The sequence below is a fragment of the Scatophagus argus genome, chromosome 1 (assembly GCF_020382885.2).
Source record: "Scatophagus argus isolate fScaArg1 chromosome 1, fScaArg1.pri, whole genome shotgun sequence".
Taxonomy (NCBI): Eukaryota; Metazoa; Chordata; class Actinopteri; family Scatophagidae; genus Scatophagus; species Scatophagus argus.
In genome coordinates, this window is record NC_058493.1 from 22,277,672 (window position 1) to 22,300,614 (window position 22,943).

At 42.2% G+C, this 22,943-nt stretch overlaps 2 protein-coding genes across 6 annotated transcripts; one reads left to right on the forward strand and one right to left on the reverse strand.

Moving 5' to 3' along the window:
* Positions 1–269: 269 nt before the first annotated feature.
* On the forward strand, positions 270–6,006 carry si:dkey-163f14.6. The gene is made up of 10 exons (XM_046391981.1): positions 270–397; positions 490–663; positions 872–1,036; positions 1,387–2,559; positions 3,103–3,255; positions 4,196–4,318; positions 4,411–4,539; positions 5,008–5,220; positions 5,302–5,418; positions 5,747–6,006. The coding sequence occupies exons 1-10, from the start codon at positions 349–351 to the stop codon at positions 5,965–5,967; spliced, it is 2,517 nt and encodes an 838-aa protein (XP_046247937.1). The 5' UTR covers positions 270–348; the 3' UTR covers positions 5,968–6,006.
* phka2 (phosphorylase kinase, alpha 2 (liver)) lies at positions 5,263–22,183 on the reverse strand. Of its 5 annotated transcripts, XR_006843618.1 has the most exons (34): positions 21,851–22,182; positions 21,620–21,709; positions 20,326–20,484; positions 19,562–19,609; positions 18,762–18,930; positions 18,441–18,523; positions 18,013–18,093; positions 17,798–17,896; positions 17,566–17,712; positions 17,401–17,454; positions 17,162–17,284; positions 16,950–17,045; positions 16,492–16,599; positions 15,624–15,702; positions 15,218–15,352; positions 15,022–15,131; positions 14,770–14,914; positions 14,297–14,375; positions 14,027–14,163; positions 13,768–13,938; positions 12,788–12,897; positions 12,567–12,703; positions 12,293–12,455; positions 11,493–11,572; positions 11,322–11,400; positions 11,107–11,236; positions 10,919–11,020; positions 10,314–10,432; positions 9,141–9,194; positions 7,976–8,209; positions 7,686–7,886; positions 7,351–7,601; positions 6,572–6,665; positions 5,263–5,498 (listed from the first exon to the last, which is right to left on the reverse strand). XR_006843618.1 is itself a non-coding variant. In XM_046391947.1 (32 exons), the coding sequence occupies exons 2-32, from the start codon at positions 21,695–21,697 to the stop codon at positions 7,428–7,430; spliced, it is 3,684 nt and encodes a 1,227-aa protein (XP_046247903.1). In that variant the 5' UTR covers positions 21,698–21,709; positions 21,851–22,182; the 3' UTR covers positions 6,066–7,427. The 5 variants fall into 5 exon arrangements, 3 of the variants coding, with proteins under 3 accessions (XP_046247903.1, XP_046247920.1, XP_046247928.1); XR_006843617.1 differs by lacking the exon at positions 5,263–5,498 and having other exon boundaries at positions 6,066–6,665; XM_046391947.1 differs by lacking the exon at positions 5,263–5,498 and having other exon boundaries at positions 6,066–7,601.
* Positions 22,184–22,943: the final 760 nt, after the last annotated feature.

The window sequence follows — 22,943 nt, forward strand, 5'->3', positions numbered from 1 at the left end:
GATTGTTTCAGTGCCAGGGTTCTTTGATGTTACGTTCTTTTTTGTTAAAAACTGCTTATTTATGAGTGCATGCTATCACTTTATATATTCAGACAAGTAAAATTGTTATTTACTATCGCGCAGATAAAAAGAGCATCTCCCTTGATGCCTCTCTATCCATCTGTCAGAGTGTTTTGTGTGTGCACCATCTTACCCCTCGTTCCCCCCCTCACTTCCTCACATCTGCTCATCCTGTGGTAGTCCAACTCCACTTCTCTCCTCCCCTGAAGCTTCAGCTTCTCTTTAAACTCTCCCACCCTCCAAATAGTATGAGTTTCTCAGTTCAGTGAACACGCATTCAGAGTTCAGATGAAGCTCCGGGCAGCACTGGTCGCTCTGCTGTGCATCTACACTCAAGGTACTTCTTTAAATTAATTTTTATTTTTGTGTGTTGTTGTATGCAGCGATTTCAGACGAGATGACAGGGATTCATTGTGAAACTGTCCACAGTGTGCGGAGCTGACAGATGCAATGGGTTCAGACACCTGGAGAACGGGCAGACATTTTTCCGCTATGGAGGACTGCTGGTGATCTTCCGCTGTCATCCTGGTTACAAGCTCCATGGATACAAAACCAACAGCTGTGTGTCTGGACACTGGTCCCGGGACATCCCAGTCTGCGTTGGTGAGGAGCTTCGTTCATGAGTGTGTTCTTTTAAACCTTTTTACTTTAAGATTTCAGTTTTGGTCAGTAGATGCATTTAGAGGGTAATGTGAACTCATTTGCTTCAACTTTGGCCCACAAGTATTTTAACTTGTAGTTAGCTGTGAGGGGCAACAACAAAGGTAATTGATTACCTCAAACTTTTAATCACGTTCTATGATCCCTTCAGGCTCTGGCTGCTCCAATCCGGGACCACTCACTCACGGGACGAGCAGAATGAATGGGGATGGCTCCTGGGCCATGTTCAGCTGTAATAGCGGCTTTCGGCTACACGGGTCCTCGATGTTATACTGTAAGGGCCACACCTGGAATGGCACGACACCTGTGTGCAAAGGTGAGCGTGGAAAACTCTCAGCGACTAAAGCAGTAATTTGAAATGTTAGAATTAAGCTTGAGAAGTTGGTACCATTTTCAGATTTCAGAGTTGTGTCCATCTTCTCAGCTAACTCTCATTAAGAAAGTGAATGAGCGCAAAATGTCCTTTCCTGTCTTTTAATCATGTAATAATAACTTGATTTATATCACACTGTGTTAATTCTACCATATTCACTAATCTCAAACCACTAGAACACTGCACTATACCTGAAACTTTATTAATGACTCTTTTTTAGTCACGTTTGAAAGCTGCTGCACAAATAATTTTGCTTTGCCTGACACTCTTGTTTGCTCTGTTCTCTTTGTTAGAGTTCGACATGATGAGCTCGGTTTCAGGCTTCAGTGTGCAAAAGCCAGACATACACCAGAACCTCCAGGCTGCTGTAGCTCTTAAGTCTGCACAGCAATCCCACTATGACACCCTTGCTAATACTGCTTCCAAAGAAGCGAACCACAAATTTGATGTGTTTCCTCAGATGCAATCCCAAATGTCCAGCAGCGAGAGGATTAAAGTGACTAACACAAAAGTCCAACTGCAGCAGCATATTCAGTTTTCCAGGTGTAAAGTCAAAGATGGAAGAAGATCTCATCATGAAGCTGAGGAGCAAAAGGAAGGTCAAGGAGCAGAAACAGGAAGTGCGAGGGATGACTCAGAGGTGGAAGCTTCATGGGAGGAAGCAGAAAAGGTTGACAAAGTTACACAAATGTTTGCCTCTAAGTTACAGCTATCTGCTCCCGTTTCGTCTACTTTATCGTTAATGTCAGGAACGGAGCAATCAACACCTTCACCACCGTCATTTTCGACAGCCCATACGCCAAGTGGCACTGCTGTCGCAAATATTGCTGTCAAGGAAAAGGATGATGTGTCTCCCTCTGAATCACTAATGGGCTCCTCACCAATTGCAGATGAAGACCAACTGGCTGAAACTACCCTAAAGTTCTATCCGTCTTTGTCTCAGCAGGGGTCTGTAGATGAAGAGGAGCCCACAGAGACTTCAACACAAAGTGTATCTTCTTCTGCTCATTTCATTTTTACCAGTCTTTCCTCCACTTCATCGCCTGCTTCCTCTGCTCTCCCCTTATCACTCCCCCTTCCGTCCTTTTCTGCCTCAACTTCCTCAAGTCCCAGCTCCACCCAGTCCAGTATGGAAACACAACTCCCTAATGTCACTTCTCCTTCAAACATGTCCACCACCAGTAAGCACAGATCTCACTGGACTAAATACCACAACCTCACACTGAACGTCACCTCAAAACCGTCTCTGCCGTCTCTGAGCCTCAGCAGACGTCCTGTGTGTCCATATCCACCTGTGCCTGCCCATGGGACCTTCTACTTTCGTAATGTGGAGAATCCAGGTCCTAGAGAATACAGACATTACATACAGTATGCCTGCTACTCAGGGTATACACTGGCTCATGGAGACATTCATAGCTACTGCCAGCAGGGGGGCACCTGGAGTGGAATCACACCTGTTTGTCTGGGTAGGTGATGTTGCTGGCTCAGGGATGGCTCAAGATATTGATTGCCAATACAAGTCATATTTTGGCCAATAAATTTTGAATTGAAAAAACTTTTTTTCCTGGGATTCTGGTTGTCTAAGCAAATCTATTATCAGATAAGCCATGCTCAGCTGAGCCTGGAAAGATTTTCCAGGAATGTAGAATTTTGTCCACCTCCATTTAATTTTAAGCAATCAGCATTCAAATCACTTAACAACTTAAAAAAAAAATTGACTAATCATTTCAGCTAAAGTCACACTTTCAGTCTGTTTCATTTGAGAAGCTTTGTGTTGATTTTCTGATTTAAAAATAATTACACAAATTCTTCTGCTGCATAGATAATCTCATTCTGAAATCATACTGTCAAAGATAATTTTGAACAGTACAAGTGAGTCCTGAACCTCTGTCTGATAGTGTTCTACCAGCTGAAAGGACCCTGAAAGTCAGCTCATATTCACTTCTCTTTCTATAACCGATCCCTATACTTGAACTGATCCATTCTCCATCCTGGCTGTTTGTCTCCAGAGTTGACACCATGTTCTCTTAACAATGGAGGTTGTTCCCAGCTGTGCTCTCACTCCCCACACTACAACCAGAGCTCCAATCAGACTCAGACCAGAACTCAGTGCCACTGCAGACCGGGATTTACTCTGCTTGATGATGGACGAACGTGTCGTGGTGAGGATATTAATGTTTTTTGTTTGTTTTCTTCCATCAGAGCTCTCACTGTGTGTAATATTCTTTCTGAATCCTCTGTGGAAGCCCCAGGCTCCTTCTGACGACAACAAAACATGCACCGAGGCGTGTTACAGCACAACAGGGAATCTCCTTTGCGTGTTTTATGCATTGGATGTTTCATGGCTCACAGACAAGCATAAGTGAGCTGTGAAATTTATGGCAACATGATCACCTTAAAGCACTTAGAAGGGTGACATTTACTTTATGTAATGTCTCGAGTTACAGCTGCCTGCCCACGGACACCCTATCATTTGTGAGGGCCATCAGTGGATGGTGTTGATAATGTTTTTGTAACAGTGTCATCATCAGTGTACACTTTGACAGATAGTCTTGTCCAGAAAAGTATAGTTTAGTTTTGACCTGAAAATTCCACTGTGATTAAATAAGGCTTGTAAACATTCCTGTCTGACAGACAGCACAGTAAAGATGAAAGGTAAAAATGAGCATATATTTTGGTCCTCATTTCAAAGTGAAAAAGGATCAGGATTTGTCCACATGGTCCTCTGTATGTAGAAATGTGTCAGAAAATGGAAAGATGGCAGGAGAACAAGGGCAGAGCTGATTCACAAGCTTGCTGAGTCCTTGTTTCCTGTATTTCAAGAACAGGAAGTCAGAAAACATCTGCATTATGGTTTGCTCATCACAGGCCAAAACGGCAAGCAGAACATGGAGACACATCAGTGAGGTTTCAGATTCAACCTTGACTCAAAATGGCAGGGGAGATGACCACCGTTGATCTGCTGCTCTTTGTCTTTCATCCCAGTGCAGTCCGGGCTGTGTGTTTTTGTCAGGTTGACTGTGCACAGAGTGAAGAAAAGAGTGTGTTTTATAAAATCAGTGTCAGTGTGTATGTAATATTTACTATTTTCCCTGTGTGCAGATTTAGATGAGTGTGTGGAGGGGAAGCATCAATGTCAGCAGAGATGCATCAACACATTTGGTTCCTTTAAGTGTGGCTGTGATGATGGCTATCAGCTAGCTCATGACCGGACCTCCTGCACAGGTGTGTGTAGCTGTGCATTTATACAAGTGCCTATTTATATGATTTACATTTATGAACAAAGCCTTTTTCTACATTAATCTCCATCTCTCCAGATGTGGATGAGTGCCTACAGCCTGCAGCCGTAACAGGCTGTTTGTTCGGTTGTGTTAACACTCCCGGTAGCTTCCACTGCCAGTGTCCGGTGGGCTACAGCCTTCTTTCTCCAGACAGCCACTGCCAAGGTTAGGTTTTTAGCCATGCTAGCAGCAAGGCTAGCATGCAGCATGTCTCTATCCACCATTTCTACTGAAATCAGCTTGCTTTACATCTAGCTCTGGCCTGGCCTTGTAATTCCACTTTGTACCTCTAGAGGCAGTAGTCCAATAGCCCACCCATAGTTTCACTTAAAAGAAGTATACAAGCTTAAGGTTTGTTAAGTTTCACAAGCCCTCTTAGCATTTAAGCTAAGTAAAGAAAACAAACAAGTAAAGAACTACCTAACTTAATATCAGCTAACACTGTCATTGTTAGCATGTTAGCATTAGCTTAAAGCACTGCTGTACCTACAGCCTGAGCCCTCATAGAGCTGCTTGTGTGGCTGTTAATTTGTTTTTTAGGTCTTTATTTTTGGTCACTTAAGATAATATGACAATTAAATAGAATGAAAAAGTCTGGTTGTCATCTTCTCCTAAACTTCCTTTAATATCCAGACATAGATGAGTGTGCTGTTAATCAGGGGCTCGGGCCATGTATGGAGCAGTGCCACAACTCACCAGGATCCTACCGATGCTCCTGCAGATATGGTCACATATTAGCTGGAAATGGGCACAGCTGCATCGCTGAGTGTCCACCTGGCTACAGGAAGCAACCAGTAACAACACCTGAGAACTCAACTGCTCAGGCTCCTAGGGAGGAGTGTGTAGGTAAGGAGAAAAAATTTATAGATTGCTAATAGATTGCCAATTTATGTCAATAGTCTGAGATCCTCGGTTGTGTCCACACAGATATAAATGAGTGCGAGGAGGAAAAGTGTGAGTGGCAGTGTGTTAATCTGCCAGGCTCTCACCGATGCATCTGCCCCAGAGGATACACACTCCTAAAAGATGGGCGAAACTGCAAGGGTCAGTGGTGTCTTGACTCATACACACACATCTGTAACAGCATGGTGTCTGGCATGTGGGACATTTTCACATTACTGTGTCTGTGGGAAGACAATTACAATAACAATAACACATTGTAGCAACTGATTACTTGACACTATTTTCCCCAAAAGTTGGAGATAACTTGCAGGACTTTGCTGTACAAAATTAATATTAATGGAAAACTACTAAATGTTGGTACAGTAACATCTTGATTTCAGATATTGTTCATTTATATATGATCATAATCATATAGTCACTTATATATATATAATGGAAAAACACTTTTATTTCCCTCCCTCTCCTCTAGACATTAATGAGTGCAGTCGAAAGAATGGAGGGTGTTCCCACTTGTGTGTCAACCAAAAAGGTGGGTACAAATGTGCCTGCCCAGCCTCCCATCGCCTTTCTCCTTATAGCTGGAAGAAATGTCTACCAAGGACGACAACGAACACTGCTGGTCGAGATGAAAAACAGTTCAAAATAAAATTAAATGAAGTCCAACCCATGGAGCAACAGCTGGAGCACTGATTGGTTAGTTGCTCTGTGTTGGCAGAAGCTCCTGCTGCTGCTGGTATACAGTGGGACGTGTTGCAAACAGTAAAAAGATAAATGAGAGGTTACCATTATTAGTCAGATAATTTTATTATTGTATGAATATGTTTGTATGAAAATGTCATAATAAACATACTTTTCTGATGGAAATGAGCAACGACTGCATTATCAAAATAATCGAACAGGTCTATAAACGTTAAATAGGCGAACTGCATAATGTATGTAAGGTTAACAAAATAATTATAAGAATTATATAATTCTTTTAAGTTACTCTTTTGACATATTATATTTACGTAAATGCAAATGTTTCAAGGTTAGGGTTCACATTTAAATATATCAACATTTTACTATTCCCTGCTGTTTTTCTCTCCGTGTTCTGTGCACAAAATTTGGACAGTCAAATACAAGAAAACGCTCTTCCCAAACTTACAAAGACCCTGTTCAACATACTCTGGACCTCTCTGATACTTTACCAATATCTGGCTGTACTGCCAGATATTGGTAATGTATGCATATATACATACTGTATGCAGATAAAACATTAAGTTATGCATTAAAGCAGAATTCAACTCCAACATACCAGATACATCTTCTCTCAACTGTACGGAAATTGAGAAATCCTCAACATGTTCAGGTTCATGCAAAATGTTGATTCGCCATGTTAGTAGCAAAAGCTGGGGGTGACATTCATATGCAGACAGATTAGTTCATTTTCATTCGTTGTACAAATCACACAACACATACACAAAGACGAAAACATCAAGAAAGCATGATTCTTGTTTACATTAATGCAAGACTACAACAAGTAAGTACCAACACTGAATTATGCAGAGCTCGGATGCTATCAGAGGTAACACTTCTATGAAACCATACGCACAATTAGTTATTTGTGGGTATACATTTTTTTTTATATATACTTTCAATTTTATTTCTCCCATGTTTAAATCATCTATTGCAGCAGAACAATAAATTAGTCATTTATTTGTGATTAAATGATCAAAATATTAACTCTGATAAAATTTCCTCTGATAGAATTTTAACATGACAGTCAATCACAAGACAGATAGCTGTTGAGATCATTTTCTCACACTTAACATCAAGAGCACAGACATGTAGTTTCTTTGCAAATATGAAATTTCCATAAAGTCCAATAAACATATATCTGCGCATGTTTAAATAATAAATAAGTTCACAGTTGAGACTCATAAAGAAAAAATATGTTCGTATATAGTGGTTTTGAATCAGCTGCCATGCTATGGATATCACATCAGTATATGAGAGCTACAGATTTTACTCAGAGGAGTAAATACTAAGAAGCACCACATCAATTGTATGAGCTGATTATGAAAAACTTGCTACCTTTGCCTTTTGTTATAAACTGTCACTCCAGGCATTTCAAGTCCATCAGGAGCCGCGAGACACAACACCCTGCTTTTTCACTGCATCAGGCAGCTAGAACTTGGCAGGAAGTCCTGGACATACGTGATCGCCGCCTTGGACAGATAGGTCATGGTGCCATAGCTGCCACTGGGGGCACTATCGTAAAAAAAGTTGCAGATTCCAGTGGCTGGGTCCTTCTCAAGGAAATAATCACTGGCACTGTGGGATTTCTGGGAAAGCAGAAGTAGAACAGAGTGAACATGCACAAAAACATGAACATCTTTCAGTCAATAATCTCTCGCCAGCAGTAGTACCTGGTCAGTGAGGAAGAGGTCATTGGCCAAATGCAGGATGCGGTCCACATGGATAATGCTGCCAATGTTGTCCACGTCAACGTCAGCTACCAGACCTAAAACCATCACAGTCTCCACTAGCAGCTGCCGGTACTCTGGTTGAGGGACGTGGTTCAAGACGGACTCCACCTGCACAGCAAACTTGATCTCTCCTGCCGTCATCTACGCAGAGAAAAAACAGAATTAAGCTCACACTGACACACACAGAAAATCCTGAATGCAGCCTTTGCAGCAAGGATGCGAGATACTGCCTCTCTTGTGGTAGTAGAAGGCAGCACATATCCATCGATGGAGAGGCCGTGACACTTCTGCAGGATCTTCCAGACCTTCTGGTAGAAACCCACAGGTACCCTGTTGATGGCTCCATCCAGCCTGCGTCTCCTCAGCCACTGGCCTTGCCTCTCCTCCCAGTGCAGCTGTCCATCTGCTGGACCCGGGCCCACCGGGGACAGGATCCCGCTGGGCGTGGAGGGGCTGCTGCAACGCTGTGGTGACAGGACAGGAAGATACTTGCTGGAGAAGATTAAATTAACAGAGCACTTAGCTAATTTTCAACCTCGTCTCCATGTATTTTAAGTGTATTCCTTACACACATCATCACACTCTGCGTCAGTGGCATCTGTACCACACACTCCCTTCTCACCACAGGTTGGGGTGGGGATCAGTAACAGCTGCAGTTCTTCCTACAGCACTTCACCTCTCCTTCCACAACACTGAGATCTTGCTGAAGCCTCCATCAGGTTGAAGATTCAAGAGAACTGCAACCTCTCACCTCCAACCTACAGTGTAACCCGACACTCCATCACACTGTGCTCCTTTAACTCTGGACGACTGAGCACGCAGTCCCACTCTGGTCACTTTTCTCTATCAATGCTTCATCATCATAACCGGTAATTTACCAAATTTCCCTTTTGAGCCACATCAGCCACTCTTTTTTTTTTTTTTTTAATATGCACTCAGCAAGACCTGTAAACAGACTTTGATGTGTGGAGATCCTCTTTAAGAGAATCACTAGCAGTTTGAAATGCCTTCCTACTACTCTGACTGAATCATCAGGTTTGTGATTCATGGTGGTCAACAGAGGCATTTTGTAAGACGCAGAGTATACAGACATGATGAGTGGAATACCAAATAACAAATACATGTAAATAAGGTTGAAATGTTTACCATAGTCATCCCGACACACACAAACCTTCCTCTCTCTCTCTCTCTCTCTTGCACACACAGTGACAGTTTTAACGCTTACAGTTCCACAGTCCATGCAAACATTCACGTATACAGACATCATGCTCTATTACACTTGGCAATACAAGATATTTCAGTTGACAAATGAAAAGATGAGGCTGCTGTTATTCTAACTAACCCTTGGAAGGACAAGCCAAGTCAGTTTGAAGCAGATGAGGTGAAATGGTTTACCGTGGAGCGAGGAGAAGTGACATTGCTACTCGAGGATTGACCGCCGCTGAAGATCTACACATGGATATGAATGACAGATGACACAGAATAGTTTGAGATGGTTCTTCATACTACAGCCACACAGGGCAAAATGTTACTGGAGATGGTTGATCTGCAAAGCAAAAACTGGAATTCAACTCTACAAAAATCAACTAGTGAGAAAAGACTCTTGGTAACAAAATGTCTGACCACACGAAAGAGCATTCGACAGATGAATGACTCTGAAATAGGCAAACACGCAAAGGAGTGAGTGTGTGAGTGATCTAAAAATTTGGATCAGTTTAAGAGCTCATGAATTTGTTAGTTATTTTAAATACAATACAATCACTGCATGATTCTTGGTAGAGCAGCAAAGCATGTTCTCCTACTGATATGTGATGTGATGGAGTAAGAGTTGTTCAGCTATGGAGGGCGCTGTGGTTTATGAACCGGCGGTTTTGTTGCTTAGACTGAGGTTAGAAACAGTCACATGCTAGATATTATCAAACCGAAACCCACACTGAGAGGCCGGGATTCATCCAGCTGCAACCAAAAGCAAGAAGACTGTTATTCAATGGATAAATAGATAGACAGATAACTTTATAAGACAAAAGTTTTGGGAATACACTTGTTTATGACTGAATTCAGGGCTGCTTTTCAGGAGTTGGGCTCAGCCCCTTCCCTCCAGTGAAGGGAAATCTTAATGCATACTAAGACATTTTGGACAATGCTATGCTTCCAACTTTGTGCCAACAGTTTGGGGAAGGCCCTTTTCTTTTCCAGCATGACTGTGCCCCAGTGCACAAAGCAAAGCTCCATAAAGACATGGTCGGATGAGTTTGGTGTGGAAGAACATCAACAACATTTGTCCAACATCAGCACCTGACCTCACTATTGTTGTACTGCACGAATGGGCAAAAATTTCCACGTAAACACTCCAAAATCTTGTAGAAAGCCTTCCCAGAAGAGTGGAAGCTGTTATGGCTGCAAAACTTTATACTGTACTTAAAATGCAATATCATTAAAGTCACTGTCACGTGTCCCAATACTTTTGTCTATACAGTGTAGCTCAAAGCATGTGAACTACATGCCACAGCATGTAGTTCACAAGTATACGCCCTGATTATGATCCATGTTTTTATTTGTGCCTCCCACCTGCTTTATCTCACTCTTTAGCTTGTGTATTCCTGTGCGTTCAGTCTTGGTGGCTCCAGTGTGGCCTATTTCATGGATGGAGATGGCAGGACTGGTGGCTGTCGACTGGATTGGGCGCACTGAGGAACAGACAAAAAAAAAACAAACAAATTTAAAAAAAGTCATAGAACTTAACACTCTGGTATCAGACTTCTGAGTTGTTGACAACATCTCAGATTTTTTTTTTTTGCCTGGTGTGTGGTGTTCACTGAAGGCTCTTTCATCTTGCTGGAAAAACAACCCAGCCAAGCATTTATTTTAAATGGCAATGAGATTAACATAGCTGTTGTTGTTGTACAGGTTGTTGTAAATCGACTTACAGAAATGTAAACTTTTAAAGGTCCAGTGTTTAGGATTTTGTGTCATCTAGCTGTGTGGTTGAAGACTACAACCAACCTAGTTCATAAATGCACCTGTTGACTTTTGTTACAATTATTCCTCAGCTTGACTTGAGTCTGGCTCATTCTGACTTTTCTTTCAATTCTTCTCTAAAATTTCTCACTCAGATCTAAGTAAATGAAAACTCACAGATGTGTTGTAAAGACAGAGCAAACAGGAAAACTCACTGCTCCGCTCCACCCCAAACTCTTTGCCACTGAGGATGTGATGCAGCAGGTTCTTCATGTCAAAAGGACTGAGGCTCATCAAACTCTCAGACGCCTCCTCTCCTACAAAGGTGCGACATGGTTTTTCCCATTTCTGCTGTATAGAGTCTATTTTCATAATTGTGAATATCTGCACTCTGTTTTCCTACCAGAGCAGTGCAGACTGCGAGCCAGCTCAGTGGCCATCACTTGCATGATGAGTCCAATCCTGAGCCGCAGCATGTCCCCAAACAGGGCAGGTTGTGAGCGCATGTACATGGCTAGATAGACCATGATTTCCTATGTGAGAAAACCACACAGGGCACAGCTGTAAGGTTAGTGTCAGGAAAAAGTCCTGTGGCAGTCCAACATGTTAAAGATTTACCTGAGTGAGAACAGCGATGCTGATGTCCTGACCGCTGGCTTCATAGATGAGAGTGTTCAACTCCTCGGGAGGAAGTGGGCTGAAAAGAAACAGTGAGGAGGAACAGTTACTGTATGGTGTGAATATTAATTCAACAAAGCCTTAATTGTGAGCACTAAGTCCCTTACTTACACTGTGATAACTCTTTCCCTGGGTTCAGGAGGGAGACCCACAGTCAGCTGCTTGTGATGGGAGATCAGATCTGTGCAGGCCTTGGGATTACACAAATAAAGATGGAATGAAATTATTAAAATCTTATTTTATTGATTTTCACAGGCAGCATATTGCTCGGAGACACTACATCATGGCTAAAGTCAGTGTGTTATGTTGTACTTTTTCTTTCCTTCTTTCATTTTAATGCATGGGGTTTTTCCAGCAAGTAACATGAACTGATAATGATTTCATGAAATTTTAACCCTAAATCATACATGTCCGTCATATTTGGGACCCTGATGTTCACAGGAATTTTCAGGACTTCCTAGTAGCCAAGTTCTGACCCAAGACCTGAGCTGGGCCTCTCAGGCTACTGTTGTACTGCAGCAGGCCTAAGATCTGAGAGTCAACCCGTGAATCCAAAGGACTCTTCATCAAATCTTCTTATATGGTGTTCACCATCATTACAGGACAAATATTGGTATTTTGATTCTGTTCTGAGATAGAGACAAGAAAATGACAAGTATTTCTCCACTTGATTGTGACTACAAAGCTATTAGAGGAGCCTCAAAATACTGCCAGTGTTGATGTTATTTCTCTATTTAAGTGTGTCTAGGTCAACCACATTCAGGATTGTGGGATGGATTGGATTTGTTTAAAAATCTATTTCTGCACATCTATTGCAGCCTGGTTCTCCACTGGTCAATTTTGCATTTTTACTAGAGCCACCTGTACGTTACTCACAACCCCCCTCTTGTCTGCAGTAACGTCTCACTGACCTCAGCAAGGACCTCCACTCTCTTGCGTAGTATTCCAGAGATGTATCTGATGAGTCCCCACTCTTTGCAGACTCCAGCTTGTACATACAACTCCTCCAGCAGGGAGCGCACACTGACCCCGCCCTGGCCAGGACCCGACAACTCCACCAACCAATCAGCTCCCCTGGTCATCAGAAGAAAACACAGGACAAGTTCATAATGTCATAGTTTACTTATGAGTGTGTCAATGCTGACAAAAAGCCCTTCATGTGCGTAGTGGTCTCTATGTCCTTACCTCATTACATAAAGGATGTAGAGTATGTCGGCTTGGTCCTGCAGGCTTGGACACTCCTTCAGCTGCCTCACCAAAGCTGCAAAGTCCGTGTTTCCCTGAGAGTCCCGAGGCAGGTGCAGATCAGCAGAACTGTGGGACTTGAAAGGGATGCCACACTTCAGAGCGATGCCGAAGACACAAGAGAAAACAAGGATGGTTGTGAAAGGATCCAGTGTGCCTACCTTGTGCTGCTTTACAAGTGGGCCACGCTGAGGATGAGGAACTTCAAGCAGGTTGAGAGATCTGCGGTGTTTACTCTTAACAGGAGTCACAGGTAGATACATGGAAGACTCTGAAACACACACACAAGTTGAAACAAGTTAAGCTGGAGTATTTTTTTCCCCATTTCTAGCATCCTTTGTAGCATGTGATTTGGATTGTCATCTCCAGCATGTCCCAGTTAAGCATTTATTCTAGTGTTTTCAGCGTCGGATTGGATTCAGAGTTGCAAGGTGGTGAAAGAACAAATTGCGTGAGAAGTTCCACATTTGTCTTGTCATTCTTGTGGCTGCATTGCATTATGGGCTATTAAGGCTGTTGCCAATCAATATTGTGACATTAACGTTTGGATGAATGTGTTCGAACAGCATGAAGTGCCATCTTAACAAGGGTCTAGATAACAGATTTAGTCTGGCACAGAAACAACTACACATTTCCAGAGGCTCATTTGTGATGACTGAGAGAAATCATTTTTGTATGAGTCTATACATTGTTCTTCTTACAAATTTGCTAGAGAGAAATCTTTTTTCCACATTAATTTATGTTTTCTCTTACCTCAATCCCATCTCAGCCATATCCCTAAGCCAAGCCAGTCATTTCTCTGAAGTCTAACCATAGCTGAACATTAACCTAAATTACAGGAAACACTATTCTATTACAGCAAACAGAGGCTGCAGTCTTTTTTGTTTTGGAAGTTTCCTAACTTGAGAGAAATGAGTATCACATTGGCAGCCACGACAAGAGTTGAATTCTCTAAATGCTAAGTAATCTAATGCTTTGTAATCTTCTTTATCTTATGGTATTGAACCATGCTTTACAAAAGGAAGCAAGATAATGCCATCCCATGTATCCTATCGTAGTGCTTGTCTTTTCCTAAGTCCTTTCCTAAGTCTCCTTCACATCAAGACATCTGCTGGGTCAGCCAAACTTCCTAAAACCTCACTGGGCATGTTGAGGCCCTGGACCTCAGCCATGAAAGACAGGATGTCTCTGGTGGTGTGTTCAGCGCTGAAGACGTGGTGCTGCCCCCTCTGGATGGGAGGAAGGTGGCGCTTGGTGGTGGTACTGTGGATGAGCTGGGTGAGGTACTGGTCAAACATGTCTTTCGAGCCCTCTGGAATTAAATATATACATTCCATTACTTATGGCTAAACTCAATTAATCAAGTATGCCTTTAAGGAAAACACATCACCACTGACTACCTGAGGGCCCACAGCTGTTATATTCATCATCATCCTCCTCATCCTCAAGTAACATGTCATCGTTCTCTTCATCTAGGAAGCTGAGGTGAGTGTGGAACGAAGTGGTCTGGAAACTGGAGAGGTCTGACATCTGCACCCTGGAGTGACATTCGCATAAAATACCCAAATGTGCAAGAGAAGGAACACATACTGGCATGTCACAAAAAAACCCAGGTAAACAAAAAAACAAAAAAAACAAAAAAACAGTTATATTACGGCATCCTGTGTTACCTGGCTCCAGCAAAATAGCCATCCTCTAGTTTCCTGAGGGTAGACAGAATACACGGATCAACCGCATCTCCATCTTCAACTGGACATAAAAAAGTAAACAAATGATGAGAAGCAAAGTGACACCTCCAACTCACATAGGCCGGCAGGAAGAGACGCTAATGTGTAAAGTTTTTGGCTTATGGGCTGGGAAAGCAACTTTATTATCCCTGAGCGGCATCTTTAAATCCAGTTTCCCGTTCCTATCACGCACCCATCTGCTCCAGTGCCATCACAGAAGATTAAAAAAAATAACCTTTAAGTTATAGAAACACTTTGCTATCTCTTTGTTAAGTTTAACTGGCAGTAATGTTCTCAAACTGCAGTTGGACTTATGCCTGACAGTGCAAGCTGGTATAACCCAATGGGTGAACATATTTCTCATGCTGTAGGACACGCTTAAAGACTGATTTGCTTTGAGTTAGAAGCCTTATTACCCAGCATGCTGCGGGTGATGGGGAAGGTGAGTGTGGGCCGTCCTGTCATCCTCCAGCAAGAAGAGAGGTAGGCCAGCTCTGTTCGTAACATCTCCACAATCATCTGGTTGTCCAGTGCCAGGTAGAAATGGTGCTGATCCAGGAACTGCACGATGAGCACAGGAAGGAAGCAAAGTATTAACCAACAGAATTCACAGTTAACATCTTCGTGGTCGTGATGAAGAACATCAAAGCAACTCAATCTAGTTCTACCTGTGGGGTGAATATGTAAGAGCGATTTCTGATCTCGTAGAATTTAGATGTTCCCAGAACTCCAATGTGTCTGTAGGGCCTCCCGCTCAGATTCAGTTTCTTGCAGTTTCCTGAAGCAGTGACACGAGGTGTTACTCTTATTACTACACACACACACACACACACCTGTATTCTAGGGAAAAGAGTGCTCATTTACCCAGTCTGACATAGACATGGCTCAGGATGCGAGCAGCCATGATCCTGATAGGCAGAACTTCTGACACCGTCTGGACCTTAATCCCGTGATCACTCAACAACTCCTGGATCTCCTCCGACTCTGCTAACACACAAACTGACGCACACAAAAGAAATGGATTATACCCTGCAATCTATGAGGAAATCTGTTTAGGAAGCAAAACTAAGATCAGAACATCATTAGAAATAAGTCTTGGACCCTCTTGATATTTTCGAAGCTGTTTGAGGTTTATGTCCTGCTTATGTCAGTAAACCTTTCATGAGACAGTCAAGCCACATTTTAGATTTATGTCGCACAAGTGACACAAGCACAGAGTTACAAACAACATTTTCATGACACTCCTTCAAACTAACGATTGATCACCAACCTTGCACTACAACATCAGGCTTGAAGTTTGTAGAAAATCTCCTGTTGAGAGGATCAATCTCTCCTGGTGCTAAAAAACCCTGATGACAGAAACAAAAGGAGAGACAGAGAGTGTGAGCAGTAGTATTATGTTTATGTTGGCAAATCAGATGTGGGGCCTTTCTTAAACAACCCCTTACACCCTCATCTCACCAACGTCCCGTCTGTAAGCACCTAATGAAGGAGGGTCCACCATTAAGTGCCATCCCAAACCATTCCATTTCCTTTTTGAAACCATGCTGAGTTCATCACAGAAGACGCTCTGTACAAATGTAAGCTCCGTCTGACTAGCGGTACAAACGTAAACTGTTCAGACATTTAATAATGTCATTTCGATGTTCACAACCTCAAGCCTACACTGTCTTCAAGATCAAATATACCCTTCTCAAGTCAAGACGGCTGTACACATTTTCATTTGATTGTCATTATGTATTTAGAGGGATTGTTGCAGCTCATAAACATCAGAATGAAAAAAAAACAAGATTACATTTACAAAAAAAGACATGCTGCTTCTGTAAGATGGTGATACGAAAAGGTGGAACAGTTTCTGTTTCCGTTGGAGAGAGGGAAGATCATCCAAAATGTTTTCACTGTTCTGCATCTTAATGAAGGACACTTCATTCAGCTGTGAGTGTGACTACAAACAGAGCCGACTATCGGACAGAGCGGTGAGTAGAGAAGGTTCAACAGTACCGTCGGCTCTCATTTACAATACAAAATCGGTTTTATTCCTCATTTGTGACACTGACAATTGCTGTCATGGCCACAGTAATAGGTTTTAAGTTTTGCAAGCTAAGATCAGAGGTGGTGTACAAACATGCTGTGACTACCTCAGCCAGAAGACAGCCCAAGATGTAGAGTGACTGTCCCCACATGTGTGGCAGCTGCCCCATGGCTACTCTGTCCACTGAGTGAGGATTGCTGTACTCCTCCTCCACCTGTAACAAGCGAAAAACAAATGTGGCTGCAGTCCAGACGCGACAAACACTGTTAGTCTGATGATTCCCTGACTATTTTGTTGCCAAAACAACATTCAAACATATCTGTAGTTAGGACTGCGTAATCAGCAGGTAAACAGAGAGATGACATTACCACAGTATACACACTGGTAATATGTAAAAATAATCCTTGGACATACAGACAGAGATATTCAAAATGAAACATTTTGAAAGATAAGTTGAAGTCCTGTCATCTTCATGAAATACTTAGCTTCTTCAGACTGGTTTGCTTTGTCAGACCATGAAACTAGCATGTGAATATCATAAAGGTGCCTCTGTTATAGTTATACCTTGTCATGTGGTACAGCATAAAGTTCAGGGAGCAGTTTGATGCCGTTCTTCCCTCTGATCAAAATGCCCTCGAGCGCCTCACGGTACTCCTGCACCTGTACAAAGCACACAGTGCTTTGTTCAGTGTTGCATCTGCAGCTCAAGTCGAGTCAAAATGACTCCAATGTGACAATAAAAACTGCATACGGGGCAGTGCGTTTGGGTTTAGTACCTGTACTTGATCGTCAGCGAAGATGCCGTCCAGGATGAGATAAGTCCAGAAGACAGGCCACTCGCACTCGATGTTCTCAAACAGCTTGAGCTCAGCGGGATCGTAGTGCAGCCGAGAAGGGTCCTAGTGAGACAGCAGGCAGGAGCTACAGTACAAGCTCACATTATGCAGTACACACCTGCCAGTTAAATACATTATAAATCCTAGCATTTAGATTTTCAATATACTGACTGTCTTACCTCTTTAGGACAATTATATCCATCCCTGATGAAGCGGCAGCAGCCATAGCGACCCTGAAATTATACCATGATTGAATATTTTAATATCTTGACTAACTCACTTATGATTCTGTGAAACAGTGAATTTTGTAGAGTTTCATTGCCCAAAACAAGCTTAGACTGTACCTGCAGTTTGCTTATAATTTCTGACTTCGTGATGGCCACAAGGTCAGCATCCTCAACGGCAAAACCAGGAAAGGAAATGACAGACAGAAGGCCGGCATCGATCTCCTTTGAAGTTGAAGCTCTTGGCAGCATGGAGCACAGGATGGACTGAGGGAAACCACACAGATATACTGAGGAGAGGAAAGACGAGCAGAGACGACGCTGACATGGCTGGAAGCAAAGCCAGCGGTACCTGACAATGTTCCACTTCGTCAGGCAAGACGTGGATGACTGACTTCGGACCTCCATGGGCACCAAAAAGATCCAGCTCATCTATGGCCTCCAGGGCTGCCTGCAAACCATCCCGACACGCATTTTAAACAACACACTTTAAACAACAACTTTCAACATTAGTTTAATCATACAATAAACACCGACTATAGTGAGTGGAATCTGTGGCTCCGGTACCTTAGCGATTCCCACAGAGCTGGCGTTGAGCTCAGGAATGCCCTGGTTGGTCTTGTCACCTCGCTCCCACATCCCATAATCCTACGGGAAGGGAAAAAAAAGTCATTTCTTAGCAAATTCACCAGTCTCTGTCGGTGTCTCTGAGCATCACATTTAACTCCACTCATTCAGCACAGCACTACTAGAAAGAGGAAGTTTAAAAAGTATCAAAATCAATGCAGCAGATATCAACTTTTTTGGTCCACATAGTCTTCAAACTACATTACCCACAATCAACATCAGCTGAAGCAATTTATCAGCCACAAAAGGATTTATACAACTTTTTCATATATGCAACAGCATTGCCTTTTTTTTTGTTAGCTTTCACTCATTTGTTTTCAGTTAACTCCCCTGTGTTCCTCCCAAACTTCTGCAAAAATCTCACTTACCGCCACTTTGTAGGCAGCCTCTATGTAGAAGACCAGGTTTTGGATAAAGGCTACCTCATCCAAGTTTGAGATGATACAAAGGCCTGCGTGACAACACGACAACACTCAACTCATGTTCCATGCTGTGTTTTAGCTTACGTTCAACGTCTGCTGGAAATTTAGGTACTTTAATTGTCCCACTAGAGGACCTGCAGGGCTTGCCAGAAGGGAAGGTGAGCAAGCAGAGTCAGGTGAAAATACATTCCCAAATCATTTAGTGACAGAATGCAAACACACAGAAAAGGCAACAAATATAAACAACACTCTGCATTAATACTGTACCTGAGGCTGTCATCTGTGCCAGCATCAGCAGGTAGATGGAGGTGGCGTCCACCTGGAGATGACCCCACTGGTCATCGCCCACCACCGTGGCACAGGTGGGAGTATCATATTTGGCATGCAAGCAATCCTTTGTACTCTGGGTGTGTTTAAACTTCTCCACCTTGGCCACCTGTACACACAGGAGGAAAATACACACACGCATACCAACACACAGCTCAGCAGGATCCCATTAAAAACTCTTAGACCCATAAGTCCCCTGAATGCATCAAAGGTTTCCATCTGCCCAATTTCAATGTGAGTTTAGAAGATATCGCGTTATGCACCATGCAGTTTTCTTCATAAACATTATTTCAACAATTCACAGAATTGATTCAGAATTTGATATCAAGTACAGTGCTCACATGCACACTTATGCTTCATATCCTGTTTTTGTCATTTCTCTAGGACCTACTGATAAAGAAAGCTGAGCAGCAGAGAATGAAGACCCTTTGCTTTATGGCTCCCTGATCGCTGCAGTGTTTTCACACTCTACTTTGAATTTGGCATCTTTGTCTTATTTCCAGTAATGGACACACTCAGGCCAGGCTTTCACTAGCACTTTCACCTCAACATGCAGAGCACCAACACGAGAAAGTTGTTCCTCTGTTTGGATAAGCTCTTCACATAGAACAGTCTGTTTAAACACCACACACAACATACTTTCTCAAAACCAGAACATGGGCTTAATGGATTTTCTACCACAAGGAAAGGATGTTTACATGAGCACGCAGGGACTTTGTGTGAGCACAGGTGTGTCTTACCTGTCTCATCATGCACTGCAGGAGACCCTGCATCAGTTTCACCACACTCTGGTAACAGAAAACAACAGCTTCGTCAGTAAACTGCAAAAATCAACAACAAAATGACCCTATAAGCCAGACTATTATCTGTTTGTAGCAAAGGTGGAAACCATTTATCTATTATTAGCGCCATTCAATGCACTTCAGAAAGTGATGATTAAATTATTAAAATATGGGCTGCGAGTAATCAAGCCTTTTAAATTTATTAAATTTATTGATGTACTGTTAATCATTAAATCTCTAAAATGACTCAAAGATACGAGAGCTAGAAAAAGTGATGTTTTTAATTTGCTTGCTTACAGCCAAGCATAATAAACCCTGTAATTTGTCATAATACATGTTCACATATATTATATATGTGTGAATAAAATATATGTGTGAATAAAAAGCACATTTCCAACTCAGTTTTAGACTCATTTTCTAATATTTTTTTTCAGTCAACTAGCCAGTTAATTAACTTGTTTCAGCACTGAATTGATCAGTTCAGTTTTATCACACTTCACATTCCCCTGCAGTTCAGTGTTTTAACATGTTTTGTTTATGGTTTAATGTGCGATTTTAGTTTAACTGTTGCCTACATTTGTGCAAACCAATCAAATGACAGTGTGATAAGGCGCACACACCAGCAACTCGCTACTGTGAAATGTTTAACCCAACGTAACAGATTAAACAAACAGGCAGTGGTGTACACATTAACCCTCCGGCCCTCTCTGTCACAAACACACCTGCTCCAGTTCGTAGGCCTTGGCTTTGTCTTCATCGCGGTCTGCGTTCTTACGGTAGGCCATGCCCAGCCCCCACACAGCCAGGATGCTGTACACGTTATCCCTCACCCAGGCGTCCGTCTTCTGGGCACTGGCAGGCAGAAGTCCTGTCACTGGGTTCTGAAACACACACACACACAAAGAAAGGCTTGATTAATTTTAAAAGACTGTGACACCTTTACAACATTTTCTGTTTAATTTTACTCACTAAAATTTCTGTGAACTGTCCCTTTAATGACCATTTGCCATAATTCAGATAGTCAGACAATCAGTAAAAATGTGTGTAACTTAACGAGTTTGCCTTCTAGCTTGTTACAACACACTGTAGGGTGACTCACTACATCTTTTTTCTTGACTGCCTTGGGTTTTGCCTCTCAGGAACGCCAGCCTTACCATTTCAACAGCTTTTATAGTCAGAATATTTAAAAGCTGCAGAAAAATATACATTTTTATTCTCAATTTATCTATTTAATTATTTTCTTGATTCGCTGACTAATAATTTTGTGTTGGAACAATGGAAAATATCGCTTGTTTTGTCAGAGCAGCAATCCAAACCCCAAAGATATTCAGTTTACTATAATATAAAACAAACAACAGCAGCAAGAGTGTTATTATATTACTATTATTATATATTATTATACAGAAACACAAGGAGAGCGTTAAGCATTAGTAATAAAAAAAACTGCTCTTTTTAGATAATATGCAAATCAAACATTATTAAAGAATCAGGTCTCTATCAGTTAAAGTAAATGTGACTTTCTGTTGGGTTAGTGTATTAGCAGTTTACATAGTTTCAGTTTCTGCCTGAAGAGCCTGACACACCGCGTCATTTTGTCCGCCCTCCTCTGAAACCAAATCTACACCCTTCCATATACATGTTTAGTATGGAAAGCTGGCACCGCTTCCTATCAGCTGCGAACCCTGTGGGTCACAATTTTAAACCGAGACAGCTGTCCACTGTGCCTCACTGTGAACTTAAGTGCTGATAGATAAAGGTGCATAGTTTCCCAGTCCTCAGCCTACTGCAGGGGCTGAACTTTGCTCACACTTTGTTTATTTCCATGCAGCTCACTCTGGTTGAACTTGAAACCATACAGGATACAAAACATCTGCATATCTTACATGCATCTGCAGGAGAACATGGGGGAGGAGTTTGATGACATAAATTCAAAAGTCACACAAAACTAGTCAAGGTGGCAGTTCTGAGGACAGCTTTAGTTACGAGTGACTCGACAAATTCAGATTATGGACTCACCTGGTGGCGCAGGATGGTCTCATGGACCAGCCTGGCATAGCCATCCAGCCTCACTCCAGAGTTACTGCGACTCCTCATCCTCACAGATCACTGCACACACACACACACATACACACACAAGTTACTGTATGTGTCAACAAGTACTCAAAGCCGGGTTATTTGCCGGTCTGTAAATATGGCTGTAGGATAAACACAACGACTAAATCAAGCTTTATCACTGAAGAACCTTACCGCGCAGTGACCCATCTCCACAGTCCTGCAGAGCGGATTTTAATCAAGAACACTTTCTGCAGAGCCCGCTCTGCTGTAGCTTGCTAGCCTAGCAGCATCCAGCTGTTAATGACGACAAAAACATGTAACGCTAAATCGCCTCCCGCAATCACACACACACACACACACACAGAGACACACACAGTCCGCGGTCAAACTGCTTCAGATGAGGAGCCAGGCCTTAAAGATGACAGCACATGACGATTCGTGAGGACCGAGATCCATGAGCGGAGTACATGTGTAAAGAACTGTACATCCGTATATCTACTGTGTGAAAATACATGATGTTCCTGTTGTTCAATGTTGCGACGAAAGGGGGCGCCAAATTGCCACTGTTATTCCAACGAGTCCAGGAAAACGTAAACGTTCATCAGGGCCAAAACTTTCACTGAATAGAAAGAAAGATTTGAACTTGAAAGTTGAAGTTTCGATTTTGAAAAATACTAGACTGGACTCAAACTAAAAATAAGTGTAGAAATTGTTGTTTTTCAGTTTAAATGTATTTTTATTCAGTTCTGAAATTCTTTTGAAAAAAATAATCTATTTTCAGTTTTCACTTTGATATACATTTCAGTCTCTGAGGTCTTATTTTTTCAGTTGCAGATTTTGTGTTTTCAGGTTCAATCTTTTTTCTTTTTTTACTGTTTCATTTTTTTTACTTGCAATCATAAGTGACAGCATGGCAAAGAAGGATGATCAATACACCCATCATTATAATACTTGGCATAATTTCTCAGAGTATCTATTCAAAAAATAGCCGACATTTCAACCTGCCGGCTGTCCTGGGGGCGCAGACCACCGCTAGCCAGTACGTCGTGGCGTTCTCTGTTGCATGTGGAAAGTGGGAAACGTCAAATGCTGAAGTGTTGCTGTTGAACTGCACAATCAGGTATAGTTTATTGCTCTTAAACTGCGATTGGTGCCAAGTAAGTTCGGTTTAAAACGGCTTGCTAAACAGAACTTTATCAATGGTGTCCGTTTTTTCACTGCTCATAATGTGAATATGGTGTGGAGAAGTGTAGAAAGTGTGGAGTCATACTTCTCACAGTACCGA

Bases quoted from the DNA above. Each gene is read 5' to 3' on its own strand.
- si:dkey-163f14.6 (XM_046391981.1), top strand. From the start codon at position 349: ATGAAGCTCCGGGCAGCACTGGTCGCTCTGCTGTGCATCTACACTCAA. The intron at 1,037-1,386 runs GTGAGCGTGGAA...TCTCTTTGTTAG, and splicing joins CACGACACCTGTGTGCAAAG to AGTTCGACATGATGAGCTCG. The intron at 4,319-4,410 runs GTGTGTGTAGCT...CCATCTCTCCAG, and splicing joins TGACCGGACCTCCTGCACAG to ATGTGGATGAGTGCCTACAG.
- phka2 (XM_046391947.1), bottom strand. From the start codon at position 21,697: ATGAGGAGTCGCAGTAACTCTGGAGTGAGGCTGGATGGCTATGCCAGG. The intron at 17,455-17,565 runs GTACAGTCTAAG...GTATAATTTCAG, and splicing joins AAATTATAAGCAAACTGCAG to GGTCGCTATGGCTGCTGCCG. The intron at 15,703-16,491 runs GTAGTCACAGCA...TTCTGTCATCAG, and splicing joins TGGGCTGTCTTCTGGCTGAG to GGTTTTTTAGCACCAGGAGA.